This window comes from Plecotus auritus (genome assembly GCF_963455305.1).
Source record: "Plecotus auritus genome assembly, chromosome: 7".
In the NCBI taxonomy this organism is placed as follows: domain Eukaryota; kingdom Metazoa; phylum Chordata; class Mammalia; order Chiroptera; family Vespertilionidae; genus Plecotus; species Plecotus auritus.
The window spans coordinates 77,902,672-77,921,077 of record NC_137774.1 but is presented as its reverse complement, the minus strand read 5'-3'; the positions used below and the strand labels follow the sequence as shown (position 1 = coordinate 77,921,077).

Sequence of the window (18,406 nt, the reverse complement as noted above, 5' to 3'; positions counted from 1 at the left end):
TCGTCTCCAGCTTCCTTAATTCATGACCTTGATTCCTCTCACTTGACCTCAGCTGCATCATTAGTAGAATGGGGCAAAAAGTCAATAGTGTCTGCCCTATATACTTACCTGAGTTGGAATCTGCATGTAACTACTCCCCTATCCCCATATGCTCTCCCACTTATCCCTGGCTCTGGTCTCTCTGCCATCCAGTACTTCTGACCTATGATAAGGGGGGAGGAAGCCAGAGAAGAACCACCCACCCTTTTTCCCTTTCTGTTCTTCCCTTCTCCTTCTTTTCTCTCTCCCCCCTTCTTCCTCTTCTCTTTGCTTTTCTTTCTGCTTTCTCTTCTTTCTCCTTCATGCCACAGCCAAGTCTTGAGTGCCCATTAAACTCGCACTGTCCTAGGCAAGGGGAATGCAGATAAAACGGGGATGAGCTCCTCTGCTTAAGGACCTTACAGTCTCAGGAAGCTTATTCAGAGCACTTCAATAAAAAGGGAGCTCAAAGGCAGTGATGTCATTTTACTTGCTGAGAGAAAGATATTTTTTGGCATGGGATGTGGAATTTTTGCTATCCTTTTTTTTTTCTTCTTACATCTATAGCCTTTTAAAACACAAGGATCCCTTTGTGATATTAAAAAGCCCTCATACTCTTACACAATGAGTCATAGGAATTTGAGGACTATTGATTGAGAAAATGTGCAATGTCAAAAAGTTACTATGAATTCATTTGTGCTCACAAATGCATATGCCTTTTAAGTCATACCCACTTGACCATCTTTATGTGTAAGAGACAAATTGGTTAAGCAGACTCCAGAAGTGCTTGATAAACACAGAATTTCCTGGACTTCTTGAAAATGTTCTACAGTCTTAACTCCAGATAATTATTTTTCAGCAATTCTATCCTCGAATGGAAAATTGTGACCATGTACATTGTTTGATGTCTGATGGAGTTGCCCAATTCTCTCTCCAATTTTTCCTTTTTCTTCTTTAAGAGACACAGGTTGGGGACCTGTGTGCACAAAATTCCCCAACTCCAGCTTGCATGGTTGATCACGTGGCCTTCTGAAATCCCAGCCAGATGGCGACAAACTGCAATGAATTCCATGGTGCTTGAGCTCCATCCACAGAGCAGAGACCTCAACTGGAAGGTGGAACATTTATGCCAAAGACAGCCTGTCTCTGCATATAACTGTATATATTTAAGCCTATTTTTATTCTGGTTTTGTGACTTCTCAGCATTATACAGAAATGGAATATTCTGACATTTAAATAAGGGAGATTTATCTTCCAAATTTAGTCTATTTGTGTCTAGAATCTTGTATTCTTCCTCTCTCCAGCTCCCCAGCCCACACCAAAGGTATTTTTTTTCTCTTTAGCAAGTTGTTCAGTGACCCCTGGAGATTATGGATACAGAGATTCTAAGCTCCAAATGCTATTATTTCCAGATCCAAGGTCATCTGACTTAAACTCAAGAGTTTAGAATTAATTAAACTAAAGTTCCAAGGGCAGTGATAAGGTGGTCTGGCTGACCTTACACTGTATCAAGGCCACATATTAAGTCCAAGATCTGACCAGTGGCTTCCTTCCAGAGCGACTAGGCATAAAAATTAAAAAAAAAGAAAAAAGAAAGAGTTGGCCTCAAATCTGCAGACCCCAAGCTGTCCTCACTCCCAACCGCAGTTCAGAGCTCACAGTGGTTGAATCTGTTCTCCGGGAGAACGGGAGCCTGCCGATGATGGTGCCCCAGATTTTCTACAAAGAAAGTTGTTTCTTTGCCATTTCCAATTCCATTCGGGCTTCTGAGAAACTCAGAGTGCCCAATACCTGGACAAGACATGAAACAGGATTGAAATGGGGTCAGTTCCCCTCTTGGTGTTCACAGCAAACCCTAATGGGATCAGCAGCAACGTCACTCTGACGTCTTCGGCTGTGGATAGAAGTTGGTTCCCTGTGGGGAACCATGGGACTCTGTTGCTAGGGCCTTTGCTTAGAATGTGCTTGCCCTTAGGGTCAGCCTTGATTTCCAGGTTCCAAAGATTATTCCTGAGCCTTTAGCCTGTGACTTCACAGATTCTTTCCTCTCTTGGTCTCTTGCTGATTCTCAGATCAGTGAATCATGAGCTAAACAAGAAGGAAAGCCTTGTCATCTATAGTCAACACACTTTTTATTCTATTTTTTTTTCAATTAATTTCAGAGAGGAAGGGAGAGGGAGAGATAGAAACATCAATGATTAGAGAAAAATCATTGATCAGCTGCCTCCTGCACGCCTCCTACTGGGGATTGAACTGGAAAACAGGGCATGTATTCTGACTGGGAATCGAACCCAGGACACTTCAGTCCACAGTCTGACGCTCTATCCACTGAGCCAACCCAGCTAGGGCATCACACTTTTTTTTTTAATCGTCATCAAGAGTATTTGTGTTTTTTATTGATTTTTGAGAGGGAGGGAGGGAAAAGAGAGAGAGAGAGAGAGAGAAACATTGACGTGAGAGAGAAACATAAATCAGTTGCCTCCCTTACACACCCAGACTAGGGATTAAGCCTGCAATCTAGGTATGTGACCTGACCAGGAATCAAACCCACAGCCTTTTGGTATATGAGATGACACTCCAACTGATTGCATCTCTCAGCCAAGGCTACAGTCAATACACTTTTATGGACCCACCTACTATGTGCCAAGATCTGCTCCAAGGACTGGAGGTTCAGGAAGTACAAGGAAAGATCTTCACCCTGAATAAATTCACCTCCCAATGGGGAGGACATAGAAGCAATTGACAATTATACTTGAGTGTAACAGATTTTCTCTTGACAAGATATCCTGATGTCACAGGAGAAACTGTGGTCTCTTACCAACATCCCTGTGCATTCAGGGAAGACTTCCTAGAGATGGAGACCTCTGAGCTATGAACCCCAAATATAGCCATTGCCAAGTTTTCAGCATGATACCACGCAGCTGGTATATCCACAATAAATTGTTATGGAGCTGGTGATACTAATGACAATTTTTACATATCTTGGAAGCAGGAGAGTTTAATCTGGACATTCTGCCTGCCTCTGAGGCCACACCCAGACTCTTCTAGTGGTTGTGTTACTGGAGTAGGATTTCCTGGTGACCTGCTAGAGCCCATTGTTCAAATTTTTCATCCCTCACCTACCTGTAACAGCCTGTCTTCTATTATATGTGAGGAGACACTGGGCTTCCGTGGACAACAGTTGAGTCTTGGGTCCACCAAGCACACAGCTGGTCTCATCCAGTGGCCCCACTGTTCCCAGGATACCCCAGACTTCTTAGTATGAAAGCTGAGTCCTTTGCAATGAGCTTTTGCCCTTCAGGCTCCTTCTTTGGTCACTTCTTCCTTCCCCCAAATCTCTGATCTCAAAACACTCCAAGTTGTTTTCCTGCCGATGGCCCTATGCAAATTTAATCACCTCATCTTGCCATAAGCACTGGTCTACAGGTCTGTCTCTCAGGACTCTGAGCTTGTAGGGGCCAAAGACTGTGTTATCCATCTCTGTATAAAAATACAGAGATGCTGACCCCGTGCTAAGTGCTTAAGAAATTTAATGGATGGATGAATTGATGGATAGATGAATGAAAATGAGTGAGTGAATGAATGTGGGGAGGAGTAAGTCAAAACTAAATGATGTCAATTAGTTGGAGTGTCGGCCCATACACCGAAAAGCATTAGTTTCCTTGACCAGAAATGAAACAAAATATTAAATCCAGCTTCTAAAAACCACATACTATTTCTTTCCATACGACCACTGCCTAGGGTCAGGTGCTTTGGCCAAAGACCAGGGGAAGAAAATATGTAGATGTGTGCCTGCAAGAGTACATGTGTGGGCTGATGTTAGAAGATGTACTTCAGCAAATTCTCAGGGCCTGGGTGAAGCCTAAAGGGTATAGGTTCACAACTGACTTTTCACCACTGACCTGGGGGAGAAATACTCAGCAAGTCTGAAGGCTAGTCACATTGCATGCTGTAAATCCTTTCCGGAAGCAATGCCCTTAGTGCTCAGACAGTCTTACAGAACAGGCTGAAATCTAATCTGAAAAGCAACTGCAGTCCCTGGGGAGGTGGGGGCAATGAGTCTGAGGGCTAAATAAGGAACTGATTTCTCTTAATATTGAACATAGATTCTTCTTGGAGGCCTACCATAAGCCTTCTCTCTGGACATGCATCCTTGGACTCATAGGCACCATGGGAGAGCATGGGAAAGAGAATGTGATCTACCCAATGCCCCAGCTTCCCTGGCTTCAGGCAGGAAATAATGTGATCACCAGCAATACTGATTGCGTAACATATGTGTTCCAGGCACTGCATGTGTGCACCCTCACTGAATTCCAACTAAACTCCCACGCGGTAGATGCTGTGGTCCTACATTTGGTAGGTGTTAGATCTGAGCAGGTTTTTTAGCCTCTCTGGCCCCATCTGTAAAATGGGTGTGATAATGGCACCAGCCACATTAAGTTGATATGAGGGCTCATGGTTTAATTTTTGAAAATTCCAGTAGAGTGCCTGAAAGAGAAGAGAATTTATGTAACTTTGTTAAATAAAAGAATAGAAAAGTTGGTTGATAAAATGAATGGGTGTGGGGATGGATATGTAGGAAGAGTATCTGGATCAAGATCAAGTGGATAGCACCTGTTGAAGGTGGGAGTTGAATGCAGGTAGTCTGGTTCTCATACTACTCCTGTGATTATGTAGCTCTTACAGGATGATTCAACATGCTCCCCAAACCCTCGGGAAAGGACAGTACCATTTGTAGCTCATTCCAGTGTTTTCTACCTGAAACCTTTCCGATGATGTGCTGGATGGGGCCTACTTGAATTTTCATTCATTACTTTTTGCAAATCTGAAAGCTGTGGCTTCTGCCTTATAAGTGAGTGGATTGATGATGTGAGAGTCCATGCTGGGGGGTGGGCCCACTGTCTGTGTCCTTTCTGCACAGGATTCACTCTGACCAATTCTGTATGTTTCATACAGCCTCTTGCAGCGTCACCCAAACTGCTAATGGCAGCAAGTCTCAACCATACGTGTGCACAGTGCTGTCTCCGATATCCTCGCCTCTTCCCTTCTAGATTTTACATCTTTCTGGCTCCTGCTTCTGGAAGCCCCACCACTCTGCCTTTTAACTGGCAGCTTTAGGGAAGAGAGAGGTCTGTGACACCTGGTTTGACACACAGCCTTCCTAGGATGGCACAGAACTCGAGGCTGGCAGAGAGACCCGTGCTGGCAATGCCTTCTTCCCTGAAGATAGATATAGGAAGATCCTCTGAACAGGTGTAACTTCCATGGATACAAAGGCATCCTCAAGTGTGCGTGAGCTTCCTGTCTGTCATTAGAGGTGTAAATAGAGAGGGAGAGAGCTCTGGGCTCTCAGATGCAGAGAGCAAGACAAAACTCCACGCTGCTCAGGCTCCCTCTCCTCCCAGGAGAGCTCTTAGCTTTTGTCTTTGCAGCAGGAATGAGTCCGCTGCAGGAAATACATTTAATTGTCCCATTTACCAGCTCCAGTGTACAAGATCACATCGACAGGGATCATGGCCTCTTTGTAATGGAGCAACTGACTGCCGAAGGAACATCACAGCGCTGCTCCTCGGAAAAATTGGCACTTGCTGCTTTGCCAGCTGAGGACATGCAAGCAAGCATCCAGCCTCCTGCGCTGGGGCCCACTGCAAGTTCCCTCTTGCTCTGCATTTTCTCTATTTATATGGCAGAAACGCTCACCCAACAGACCTGCGTGTTTTGCGGTACTGCCCAATTTGAGCCTGGGGATGTAAGGAAAGAAACAAAGGGAAAATACAGGTTCAACGCTTGCTATGTGCTGCAGGCCATGAGAAACACCACAATCATAAAACATGGTCCCTTGTCTCCCTCAAGGAGATTACAATATACTTGAGTAAATTAAAAATGAAATAAGAAAGTATTTGAACTGCAGTTCAGTACACGCGTAGCAGAAGGCTGTGAGGCAGGAAATGAATAACTGGAAAGTGATTGGAACAGGCTGCAATTGGCATTGAGAACTGCATTTTGTTCTCCTTTCTGGATGCGGGTCTGGTTTACCCAGTGGACTTACTCTAAGAGAGAGGCGCTGTTTGGGCAGAGGGCAGGGGGAAGTCTTTATATTCACATCATGAAAGGAATCAAGATGATGTGTCTTATACCCAGACTGACCCTGTTATAGGCGCACAAACCTGGCTGTCTGTGGTATAACACCAAAAGGAAAATGTGCTGGGAATGTGACAGAACATGGTGAAAAGACCCATTTTTGTGTCCCCACATACTCCAAAGCATGGGAAGTCGGAGCACACGGTATTTTTGAGGGGATGGCCTTAGAGTTTTTTGAGAAGGCGAAGCCCTACTGTAACTCTTGGACAATGTGGTGGTGGCGTTGAGTGGACAATGAGATAACATGACAGGGTCTCCCAGACATTTGCAATTCTGTGGAAGCATGGGGGGCTGCCGGGAGGAAAGGACTTGAAATCAGGATAGCCCTTCCCATCCCTTTGCCTGCACCACTGAGTAACCAGCACCCTTCCTTGTGAAGAATTTATAAAGATGCACATTTCCTATTTTCTCCTTCCATAAATACATACACGGTTTAAATCCTGATTACAAAAGTTATACATGTGTATATGGTTGTGGTACAATGGAAAACCCAAGGCCCATGAGCCCTTTCATGCTGTAAACTCGGAACTCAGGATTACATGCAATTGCACATATGCACAATCACACACTCCCACACTCACACAATGCACAAAGTGAAAAAGAAAGGGGAATCCTGAGGCACCAGAACAGAGGGGACTCGGATGTTCCCATGTCACTTTTCAGCTGAGGTGCGGCAGCTAAAGGGAGATGGGCTTTAACAGCCACTTAGGGCCCTGGAACGTGCAAGGGAGTAGAAAATGATAACACTGCATAAGTCAGACCTCCAGTGAGTCAATGCATCTGTGAAAAGGAGATTAGAAAAAACTGTCCATCAAAGCAAAGAAAGTACAAGAAGGCTTGCCATCTGTTTGAAGCTCTGAGAAATTAACACCAAAATGAGTATGGACGTCTAAATGTATACTACTTAAATGGTGCGGTAATTACAGTAAAAAAATTTTCATACTAATGCTGGTGCATTGAAAGTCCCTGGGACCGTGATGGAAGCAAACCCAGAACCCAATTGCGGGGGCACTTCTATAGCCCAGTATGCTTGGGAGCCCTCTGGGTGTAGGGGGAGAACAAGTCTGCTGAAGATTAGCTCATAATCAAAAGTGACTAATGTCCCAGGGAAGTAATCCACCATGAGATGCAGCACACACAACAAATAAGATGGGAACTCCAAGAACCAAGGGAGCGGGGAGGAGGCAGGGCAGAGAATAACCCAAAGACTGTAGGGTTGAAATTATTAAATATAAAAGTTTTAAAAATAACAGAGGGGTAGGACATTACGATCAAAAGAACTGGCAGAACTTTAAAAAAAGCCAGATGAATGTCACAATTAAAATAGATGAAATTAAAACATAAAGCTAAATATTACTAATGAAGGAATAAATGAACTGGAAAATGTGCAAATCATCTAATGGCAGGACAGAGAGATAAAGGGATGGGAAATATTAAAACAAAATTAATAACCTAGAGGATAGGATGAGAAGGTCCAGAATAGTTCAAACAAAATGGTCAAAAGCGAAAAAAGACAGGATTATCATGTGTCATTGGAGAATTGTGTTACCTGTTACTGCACACCTTATTAGAATGGCTAAAATCCAAAATGCTGAGAACATCAATCAACGCGGGTGAGGATGTGGAGCAACCCCCATTCCCTGCTGGTGGGAATGCACGATGCCACAGCCACTTTGGAAGGCAGTTTGGCGGTTTCCTACAAAGCTAAACATACTAGCAGTCTCACCGTGCAATCTAGCGACATGCTCCTAGGTATTTACCCGAATGCGTTGAAAACTTGCATCCATAGACAAAACCTGCACATGACTGTGTATAGCAGCTGTATTTATAACTGGCTAACCCAGGGAGCAGCCAACATGTCCATCAGCAGGTGAATAGACAAACAGACTATACATCTATGTGATGGAATATTATTCGGCAATAAAAAGAAGCAAGCTATCAAGTTATTGAATACACACAAAAGAACCTAAGTATATACTGTTCAGTGAAAGAAGCTTTTCTGAAAAAGCTACATACTATCTGGTTCCAACCATATGATGTTCTGGAAAAGGCAAAACTAGAGAGACCGTTAAAAGATTGCCAGGGGTTGGGATGGAGGGAGGGAGGGATGAATAGTTGGAGCACAGGGGATTTTTAGGGCAATGGTGGATGCTTAGCATTAAGTACTCAGCAGTACCCACAGACCTACAAAGCAAAGAGTGAACCGCAATGTAAATTATGGACTTTAGTTAATAATAATGTATCAAGATTGGTTCATAAATTGTAAAAAAAAATTGCCACTACCTATGTCAGAAGTTAATAGGGGAAAGTGAGAGAAATGGGGGCTAGGAGTTATGTGGAAACTGTACTTTCTACTCTAAAAATGAAAGTCCATTAATTATTTTTAAAAAGATAGGATGGCGAGAGTTAATATGCAAAGCAGCAATGAGTGTGATTTTTCCAGAATTAAAGTTATGAGTCACTAGGTTGAAAAGCAGAGCAAATAAAACAAACCCACACCCAGATTCCACACCACAGACAAAGTGAAATTCTCAAAAGCAAGTAGAGAGAAAATAGAAATTACATAGCAAGTAATTATGAGCCGACTTCTAATAACAGCTGCCGTCTAGATCAGAAGAAAACTCATAACATCTTCAAAAGGTCAAGAAACAATAACTGCCAACTTAGCTTACTGTGTCCCATCGAATCAGTGAAGAGCTAGAACAAACCACCAGCGATACACACTGATTCCCCGAAACAAAAAAAGGGAGCAGTAGAGCAGTATGAAAACAGTCATTTTATTAAGTTCTTCGAGAGGGATCCAATAATGAGGTGGACTATTTCATTTGTTTTGCTCTGCATGTCTCTTGTATCTTAGAGATCACACACACACACGCACGCACGCACGCACGCACGCACGCACACACTTCTGGCTTCCATTTAGCATTATATGCAGCTCCTTGATTTTCACTGCCATCGAAGGGTAGTGTGTAAAGGCTGAATCCTAGTCTAAGTGCCATAGTTGAGTGAATTGCTACAGTTAGTATGATTGCTAGGCATTCAGATCAGAAAATTTCCTCCTAAATGGCAACTGAATAAAATGCACGTAAAGAGAGACAAAATAGTGCTAAGCATGCCTATTACCTTATTTCCTTTAATTGCTTACTGGAGCGGGAGGTGTTTAATTTGCAAGGGGCCATTCAGAACCGGTTGGGATGCTTCCTTTCAATCAATGCTTTGAGGCCTAAGTGCATTGTTTGTCGGTGACCTTTGGAATAATCCTGGATGTTCTTTTAAAGGAAGAGGGAAGAAGAAACTAATATACTTGAGGACGATGGTATGCCAGGCATTGCACTGGACATTTTCTTCACAACAGTACCGCGAAGGCTGCAATTTATGAGTTCCTGTGATTCAGGCACTACATTTTGTAATTTTACATATGTGAGTTCATTTGATCCTCACCACAAATCTGGGAAATATACCCATTTCACAGGCAGGATAACTGTAGCTCCAAAGTCACAGCTAGTGGGTGATGAAGTCATAACTGGACTGCAGGTCTTTCCACTATAGCTGGCTGCCAGTTTAGCCCATGTCCTGCTCCAGGATTGGGTGTGTTTGGGGATGAGATAGAGAAAAATAGGATGGGCAGAACATAATGATAATGACATAAACAAACAAAAAAACACACAAAAAGGCAAAAAAGGGGACTATGCCAAACTATACATTATCTCATTTCATCTTCCTACAACAGACAGTAAGTAGGTATTAGTATCATTACCTTCATTCAACAAGTGAGTGATGCAGACCAGGAAAGCTCAGTAATTTGCCTCCAGGTTACACAGCCATAGGTCATGCATGTGTATCCCAAACCCAAAGATGCTTGCCCCAGAGTGCATGCCCCGCTTCTCACTGCCTGTGGGTCGTGTCTTCTGTGCAGGTGAGATGGAGGAGCTGGAGACGCTGTGGCTCACAGGGATCTGCCACCACGAGAAGAACGAGGTGATGAGCAGTCAGCTGGACATCGACAACATGGCAGGCGTGTTCTACATGCTGGCGGCCGCCATGGCCCTCAGCCTCATCACCTTCATCTGGGAACATCTCTTCTACTGGAAGCTGCGCTTCTGTTTCACAGGCATTTGCTCTGACCGGCCGGGGCTGCTCTTCTCTATCAGCAGGGTCAGTAGCCCTGGCGGCCACTTCCTTTTGCAGTAGCAGGTCCAGGGAAGCATCGGGGGTCCAGAGAATCAGGGGGTCTTGACTTCTTGCAGGAGGTGGTCTGAACCTTGGGCGTTTATAAGCCCCGGTTCGCAAACCCAGATGACTATAGAAGCCAGAAAAGAAGGGTGAATGGGTGAAGCAGGCAGGGCACGAGAAAGGCAGCATCAATGATGTGAAAAATAGCTTCTGAACTTGGGTATCTGATTGAGGGAACAATGGAGGATCCCAGGACCTGTGACAACTGCATAATGCTCTCCATGCCTGGAGGGGGCAGTCCTCCTCAGTGGAGGACGGGGATGCGGAGCTAATATTATCAGGTCTTCTTATTTGTAAAAGAGAAAGTAGTGGTCTGATTTTGTATGAAACCTTTCTATTTTAAATATTAGTAACCAATTCCATTAAAAAACACACAAAAAACATCATGTGGGCCAAACAAAGCTGTCTGTGGCCTACATCATTAGCACCCAGGCATGCTATACCACACTATTAACATCCCTATGCAGGATGTGACAGTGTGTGCATGCTTTCCAATAGAACGTGCAGGATAAACATAATCTACACACACAGCCACACTTTGTGTACACACCCCAACAAAACATGGAAAGCATGTGCAGTGCAATAGTGTCTGCAATGAAACCAGATGTGAAGACCCATGAGAAAATGCACACACATCAAACAAGACAAAATACACATTCAACCCAACATAAACTACAGCACAGAGTACACAGGCTATGGGAGTTCACATGCAATACAAGAAAATCTCCTTTTATTCTGCATAACATGGAATGTGTATGTTGCCATAGAAAGCACATATGACAGAATTCACCAGTAATGATAACAATCATAGAAAATGCTTATATTTATGGAGCACATATATGTTCCAGGCACTTTATAAGAACTTTATACCCTCTATCTCATGAAACCTACAAACCAACTCTATGAGGTAGGTACTGTAATTAGCTCCAGATTATAGATGGGGGAACTCGGAGTAATGAGGTTAGGGGAATTATCCAAGGACACACAGTTGTGGTGGAGCTATGGTTTGAATCTAAATAGTGTACCATCCAGAGCCCACAGTCTTACACAAGCAACAAATATCAAACACAAGCAACACAAGAGATTTGATGCAAATCATACTATACAATATACTAGTATATGTGCATGCAACTCACATAATGTGTTTACATATTCAACACAATCTAGTAATTTACTTGCATCATAATAAAAGCACATACATACATATTGTTTACTCATCCTCTAACATAGTATAACATTATCTGTCTACTAGAGGCCCGATGCATGAAATTCGTGCAAGGGGCTCGGCCCTTGCAGCCACAGCGGCTTGCCTTGGCCCTCGCAGCCTCAGCTTCATCCCATTCTTTAAGATGCTTGGAACAGGAGTGAGGGATTTAGTTCATTTCTTATAATAATGATCCTATCAACTTGGCTTCCTTAATGGCATCTCAGACAGAGGAAATGCTCTTCCAAACACAAGCAGGATTTATAAGTAAATGCAACAGTGTGCATTTGCTCATAATAATCCCAGAATCTTTGGATTATTGCATCGTAATAATCCAAAGATTATTCGTCTGTCTGGTCTAATTAGCATATTACACTTTTATTATTATAGATTTGGTATCAATCATCTATCTGTCCATCTATTTCTCCATCTATCCATCCATCCATCTATCCATTCTTCCATCTATTTATTCATCTGTCTGTTCATCCATTCATCCACCCATCTATCCATCCATCCATTCAATCTATTTATCTCCCTATTTCTCCCATTTACTCTCCTTGGAATTTTTTTTCACTCTGAAAGAGTTTAATGACTTTGGATTTGAAACATGGTGAAAAATATTTCTTAAAAACATCTAATTTTATATGCTAAGCTTATTGAGGAAACTAAATAATTGTTTAAAAATGAATTTTTGTATCCTTAGCATTTAGTGATTTTAAAAACTTTGGAGATTCAGAAGGTACACATTAGCTTAGTGAGGAGGATTTATTTTCTCCATTCAATGGCACTGTAAACTTGAGTTTGGTGCAAATACATATTTCTTAATTAGCTTGATGGCATCTAAACACACAGATTGCTTAAAAATAACAGTGTGCATGCATATAGCTAGGTATGCCAATTTTAAGCTAATTATCTCTGCCAGTTACTAAAGGCTTTCCATATCCAAAGATTCTGGGATTATTATGAGCAAATGCACACTGTTGCATTTACTTATAAATCCTGCTTGTGTTTGGAAGAGCATTTCCTCTGTCTGAGATGCCATTAAGGAAGCCAAGTTGATAGGATCATTATTATAAGAAATGAACTAAATCCCTCACTCCTGTTCCAAGCATCTTAAAGAATGGGAGTGTGGGCTGGCAGGGGGGAGGGGGCGGGGGGAGAGACTGAGCCCACAGGAGCAGCTGTTGTTGTGTTGTGCCTTTGACGGGCTGGAAGAGCTGGAATGTGACCATCAGCCTCCCTTCCCTAAGTCAGAGTGGACCACTCATCCCATAGGAGCACTGAAGGGACTTGTATGCCCCCTTGAAACTCCCAGCCATCCTCACTCGTACCCTCAAAGGTTGCAGGGAGCCTTGCTTGAGCAACTACCCTCCCTCCTTCTCCCCAGATAAGATTTGTCTTTTAAAATAAGCACAGCATGATACGTGTGAATAAAAAGATCTCATCCTTAATGTACTTTTCTCATTCTGAGTTTACCTAATAAATCTGTCTCTCATTTATTAGGGGAACTCAGAATGGGCTTAGCCCCCAATGCTGTGCCTAGAAGGACTTCTGGGTTGCTAAAAAGTGTTCTTCCTTTTCTGGTCAAGGGCCAGAACACATTTTTAAAGCTGGTCTTATGTGCATATGCACACACATGCCACCTTACATATATGCTTACATACAGTGCAGAAAACACACGCCAAAGCAAAAATGTCTTCATTGTGTACACAACATCATTTTCTGTTAAATAAAACCTGCAGTGGGGAATTCCCAAACAAAGAACCTACTTTCCTACAAATACAAGCTCACAAGGACACAATGAATTATGCCTAGTGTGTAAATGAGAGCCTAGGCAATTGTCTCTAATCCTCACAATATCATATGAGTTGATTTGATCACACTCATCCTATGAATAGAGAAACTCCCAACAGGTTAGAATGGGACCCTCCTGTTCACTTATGTTTCCTTGAAACAACAGGTCTTCTCACTTCATCTCTCATGCCAGAGGAATAAGCATGAGAGAGGAACCTTTATCTATGTGTTAGGGTTGGTCTCCTGTTTTTGTCAGTGTCAGACACCTTTTAATCTGAAATTCACTTCTACCCCAAGGCAGGGTTTCTGCACACAAGCCAGGTCTCTCCATCACCATTTCTCTTTTTAGCACATTGATCAGTCAGACAATAGACATAAAGTTATTGTGACACACAGACACACGCAGCCCTCCTTGTGGGCTTGTCCCTTGGGAAGCTCCTGGGTAATTTGAACCAATACAAACCTGAGATATGTGCACGTGTGGAGCTGCCCAGGGAGAAGGCCAAGCTCAAAGAAATCATTTATTTAATATTAGAACTAAGCTTCTCCCACAGCTGTAGCCTTTGTTGCCATAAACTTCCCAAACTGTGCCCTCTTGTCTGCAGGATGCCCTTAACGTTTGTTTTCTCTCTGAAATGCTTTCCCTCTCATGTAGAAAAAATATTTACTGTCACCAGCAAAAAAGAACCGCCTCGGTTGTCTCCTGAGATGTAAGGAATGGGGGACATAGCAAAGCCAAGGACCAGGGAGAAGGAACTCAGGCACCTTCCCAATGAGCTCAGATGGGGCAGCTGGAAACAGTGAAAAAAGCTTCTGGCTCGTCCACATCTGGGACCAGTAGTCCACTGTGGGTTCAAGAGGGCACCCTATTTCCACAACCCATAAAATGCAGCCAAGATCTATGAAAAACAGAGAGGAGAAAAGAGAGAACTCTGCAGGAAGGAAAGAAACACAAGCCCAGGGATTTGGTTCCCGAGGAGGGATTTGGCTGCTTACCTAAGCAGGAAGCCACAGTGGCTTTGGAGAACAACCCTTTGGTAGTAAAGGGTAGCAGGCCTTTCTTTGGAGCTCCCACAGAATGGGCAGTGCATGTTCATGCTGGTGTGAAAGGAGAGGTAGGGTGACACAGGAAGGGCAGATCAGGGGGAACAGAGCAGCTCAAAAATTTGTAATAAGGAGGAGATAGAGGCTCCTGACAGGTGAATAGGAAGCCACACAGGACACAGAGAAGGAGACTAAAGACAAGGCTGCAGGAAGGTGGGGAAAGGGCGCGATGCCAGGGCCATGCAGCCCAAGGTTGAGTGTCAGAGAAAGAGATGCTCAAACGCACAATTGTAGGTAGGCTTTTCTGTTGACCTCTCTTAGAAGGCTGGAGTGGAGACTGTCTCCAGAAAATTACAAGAAAAATACAGCAGGCTCGAGGCTGTCACAGTTCCTTGAGCATCTCTGCGGGTTAAACTCGTCCCCACCATGGGGAACTGATGGAGCCACTATTATCACAGTCCACAGTTAATCACATATACTTTCCACAAGTTCATGCCAAAGTCAGCAGCAGCTGCCGTGTTCACTTTTACAAACCCCTTCTCAGGCTGGCTCCTCATCAGTCTTGGGAGGACCAGGTCAAATCCTGCAGGCTTGATCTGATTGTTCCTTTTAGGTATGGCTGCCAAAACTTTGGGGGCAGGAGTGGGGAAGGGGGGACTGCAAAACACAATGTCACTGATGCCCTCTTGCCTACTATTGCTCATAAATTGAATTCTTCCCTTGAGTTACTGTTAAGTAGAAGTAAACAGCTATTTTTAAGAATGGAAGAAAGTGTAATGGAAAACTAGAGACATATAGATGGACGTGCCTATATTTGAGCTCCCCAGGAGTCCATAAGTCACTCAGTCCCTACATGGATTTAAATGCAGCACACTGTATCATCAGGAATCTCCACTGTCCCTCGCAGCTAAAACCCAACTCTACATTGAGCAAATTCACACAAAAACAAACACACAAAGACTATATCAAGTGAGGTAAGAGAAAAGTTTGAGAGAGTGGCCCCAAAGGTTTGACCTACGTCATGTCTCTCTATCCCCTGGGTTCTACTTTTCTCTATGGTGGCTTCACTCTCAGGATAATGTCCCCACATGGTGGCAAGACTAGTCCCCTACAACTGCTTCTTGTATCCTAGCATCTATGTCTGTTCCTAAAAAAAAACACCAAAAAAACAAAAAACCATCTGATTCATCACCCATAGATTTCATGCTTATACTGAATCAGAAAGGATTTTCTGACTGTCCTACTTGGGTCTCATGACTTGACTGATATCTTCAGTGTGTGGATACGGGTATAATAGGTTGTCTTTTATGCCAACTTAGTTTGTTTGTCAATAGCTGATTCTCTGGTATCCAAATTCCAAAGATTATTTTGAAAAATTTTAATAAAAAACATGAGTTGGTGACCTGGGTGTTGGTAGGGTTAATTAAATAGCCTTATATGTCAATTTGGAGGCACTGAGACCCTCATAGTTATATGAACATTCATTGATATCTTTTCTCAAGCTTCATGTATGACTGTTTGCAAAAGTGTTTGATAATCTTGAGCCAGAGAGAAAAGATAAGCCTGATACTTTGCCACTGGTCTCATCCATTTAGGAAACATTATCAGGCTTGGTATTGGATTTTGCTGTTTCTCCAGGGCTCCTACAAGAAGGCCATATCTCACCTTTGCAGATAGAGTTCAGGTGTGGAGTGGTTTCCTTTGCTTGCTGCTGATGATGGTGTGTTATGTCACTTCCCACAGGGCATTTACAGCTGCATTCACGGGGTGCACATTGAAGAAAAAAAGAAGTCTCCAGACTTCAATCTGACCGGCTCACAGAGCAACATGTTAAAATTCCTTCGGTCGGCCAAAAACATGTCCAACATGAACTCCTCAAGAATAGATTCTCCCAAAAGAGCTGCTGACCTTATCCAAAGAGGTTCCCTGATCATGGACATGGTTTCAGATAAGGGAAACTTGATATATTCAGACAACAGGTCCTTTCAGGGGAAAGACAGCATTTTTGGGGACAACATGAATGAACTCCAAACATTTGTGGCCAACAGGCACAAGGACAACCTCAATAACTACGTGTTCCAGGGTCAGCACCCCTTGACTCTCAACGAATCTAACCCTAACACAGTGGAGGTGGCCGTGAGCACAGAATCCAAAGGGAATTCCAGGCCCCGGCAGCTTTGGAAGAAATCCATGGACTCTCTACGCCAAGATTCAATGACCCAGAACCCAGTTTCCCAGAGGGAGGAGGGAACATTGGAGAATAGGACCCACTCCCTAAAGAGTCCCAGGTACCTTCCAGAAGAGGTGGCCCACTCAGACATTTCAGAAACTTCAAGTCGAGCCACGTGCCACAGGGAACCTGACAACAATAAGAGCCACAAGACCAAGGACAACTTCAAAAGGTCAATGGCCTCCAAGTATCCCAAGGACTGCAGCGAGGTCGAGCGCTCATACTTGAAAACCAAAGCGAGCTCCCCAAGGGACAAGATCTACACCATTGATGGTGAGAAGGAGCCCAGTTTCCACCTAGATCCCCCCCAGTTTGTTGAAAACATGGCCCTTCCCGAAAACATGGACTTCCCAGATGCCTACCAGGACCACAGTGAGAACTTTCGCAAAGGGGACTCCACGCTGCCCATGAACAGGAACCCTCTGCACAATGAAGATGGGCTTCCCAACAATGACCAGTATAAGCTCTACTCCAAGCACTTCACCTTGAAGGACAAGAGTTCCCCTCTCAGCGAGGGCAGCGACCGCTACAGGCAGAACTCCACACACTGCAGGAGCTGCCTTTCCAACCTGCCCACCTATTCAGGCCATTTCACCATGAGGTCGCCGTTCAAGTGTGATGCCTGCCTACGGATGGGGAACCTCTACGACATTGATGAAGACCAGATGCTTCAGGAGACAGGGAATCCAGCCACCCAGGAGGAGGTCTACCAGCAGGACTGGGCACAGAACAATGCCCTCCAGTTCCAAAAGAACAAGCTAAGGATTAGCCGTCAGCATTCATATGATAACATCCTCGACAAGCCTAGGGAGATAGACCTTAGCAGGCCCTCTCGGAGCATAAGCCTCAAGGACAGGGAACGGCTTCTGGAGGGAAATTTGTACGGGAGTCTTGTTAGTGTCCCCTCCAGCAAACTCTTGGGGAACAAAAGCTCCCTCTTCCCTCAGGGTCTGGTGGACAGCAAGCGGAGCAAGTCTCTCTTGCCAGACCACACCTCCAATAACCCTTTCCTCCACTCCTATGGGGATGACCAACGCTTAGTCATTGGGAGATGCCCCTCGGACTCCTATAAACACTCGTTGCCATCCCAGACAATGAATGACAGCTATCTTCGATCCTCTTTGAGGTCAACGGCATCGTACTGTTCCAGGGACAGTAGAGGCCACAATGATGTGTATATTTCCGAGCATGTTATGCCTTATGCTGCAAATAAGAATAATACGTACTCTACCCCCAGGGTTTTGAATTCCTGCAGCAATAGACGTGTGTACAAGAAAATGCCTAGTATTGAATCTGATGTTTAAACCTTCCATTAATGTTTTATCTATAGGGAAACATACGTAATGGCCAACATTTTGGAGGGAAAATGTTGGATGTCCAATAGTGCCCTGTGAAGAGGAAGAGGATTTAGGAAGGTATTTTTTTTTGTTGTTGTTGGTTCTTTTGCACATGGCTCCATGCCATAGTCTTCCACTCAAGGAATCTTGTGAGGTGTGTGCTGAGAATGGCAGATACCATATAGGTGAGTCCTTAACCAAAAATAACAAATCAAAGGGCAAGTCTCCTGGACATGCCCACTAGATGTGTTGGCAATAATGATGCCTTGGATGCCAGTGGTGATGTTGTGATTTCCTATATTCCAAATTCCATTAAGCCAGTCCACCATGCAATTTTCTCATCATAAACACCTAACGGTTTCTCTAATACAGAATAAGCAATATGGTATGCATGTAAATCTGACA

General features: G+C 43.8%; 1 protein-coding gene across 2 annotated transcripts in view; it reads left to right on the top strand.

The window, feature by feature from the left end:
• GRIN2A (glutamate ionotropic receptor NMDA type subunit 2A) overlaps positions 1-18,090 on the top strand; it is a 389,186-nt gene extending 371,096 nt beyond the window's left edge. For both annotated transcript variants that reach the window (XM_080677101.1, XM_080677102.1), the window contains 2 exons: positions 10,076-10,314; positions 16,178-18,090. In XM_080677101.1, the coding sequence (XP_080533227.1) occupies positions 10,076-10,314; positions 16,178-17,968 (2,030 nt within the window). In that variant the 3' untranslated portion in view covers positions 17,969-18,090. The remainder of the gene's footprint in view (positions 1-10,075; positions 10,315-16,177) is intronic.
• The last annotated feature ends 316 nt before the right edge of the window (positions 18,091-18,406 follow it).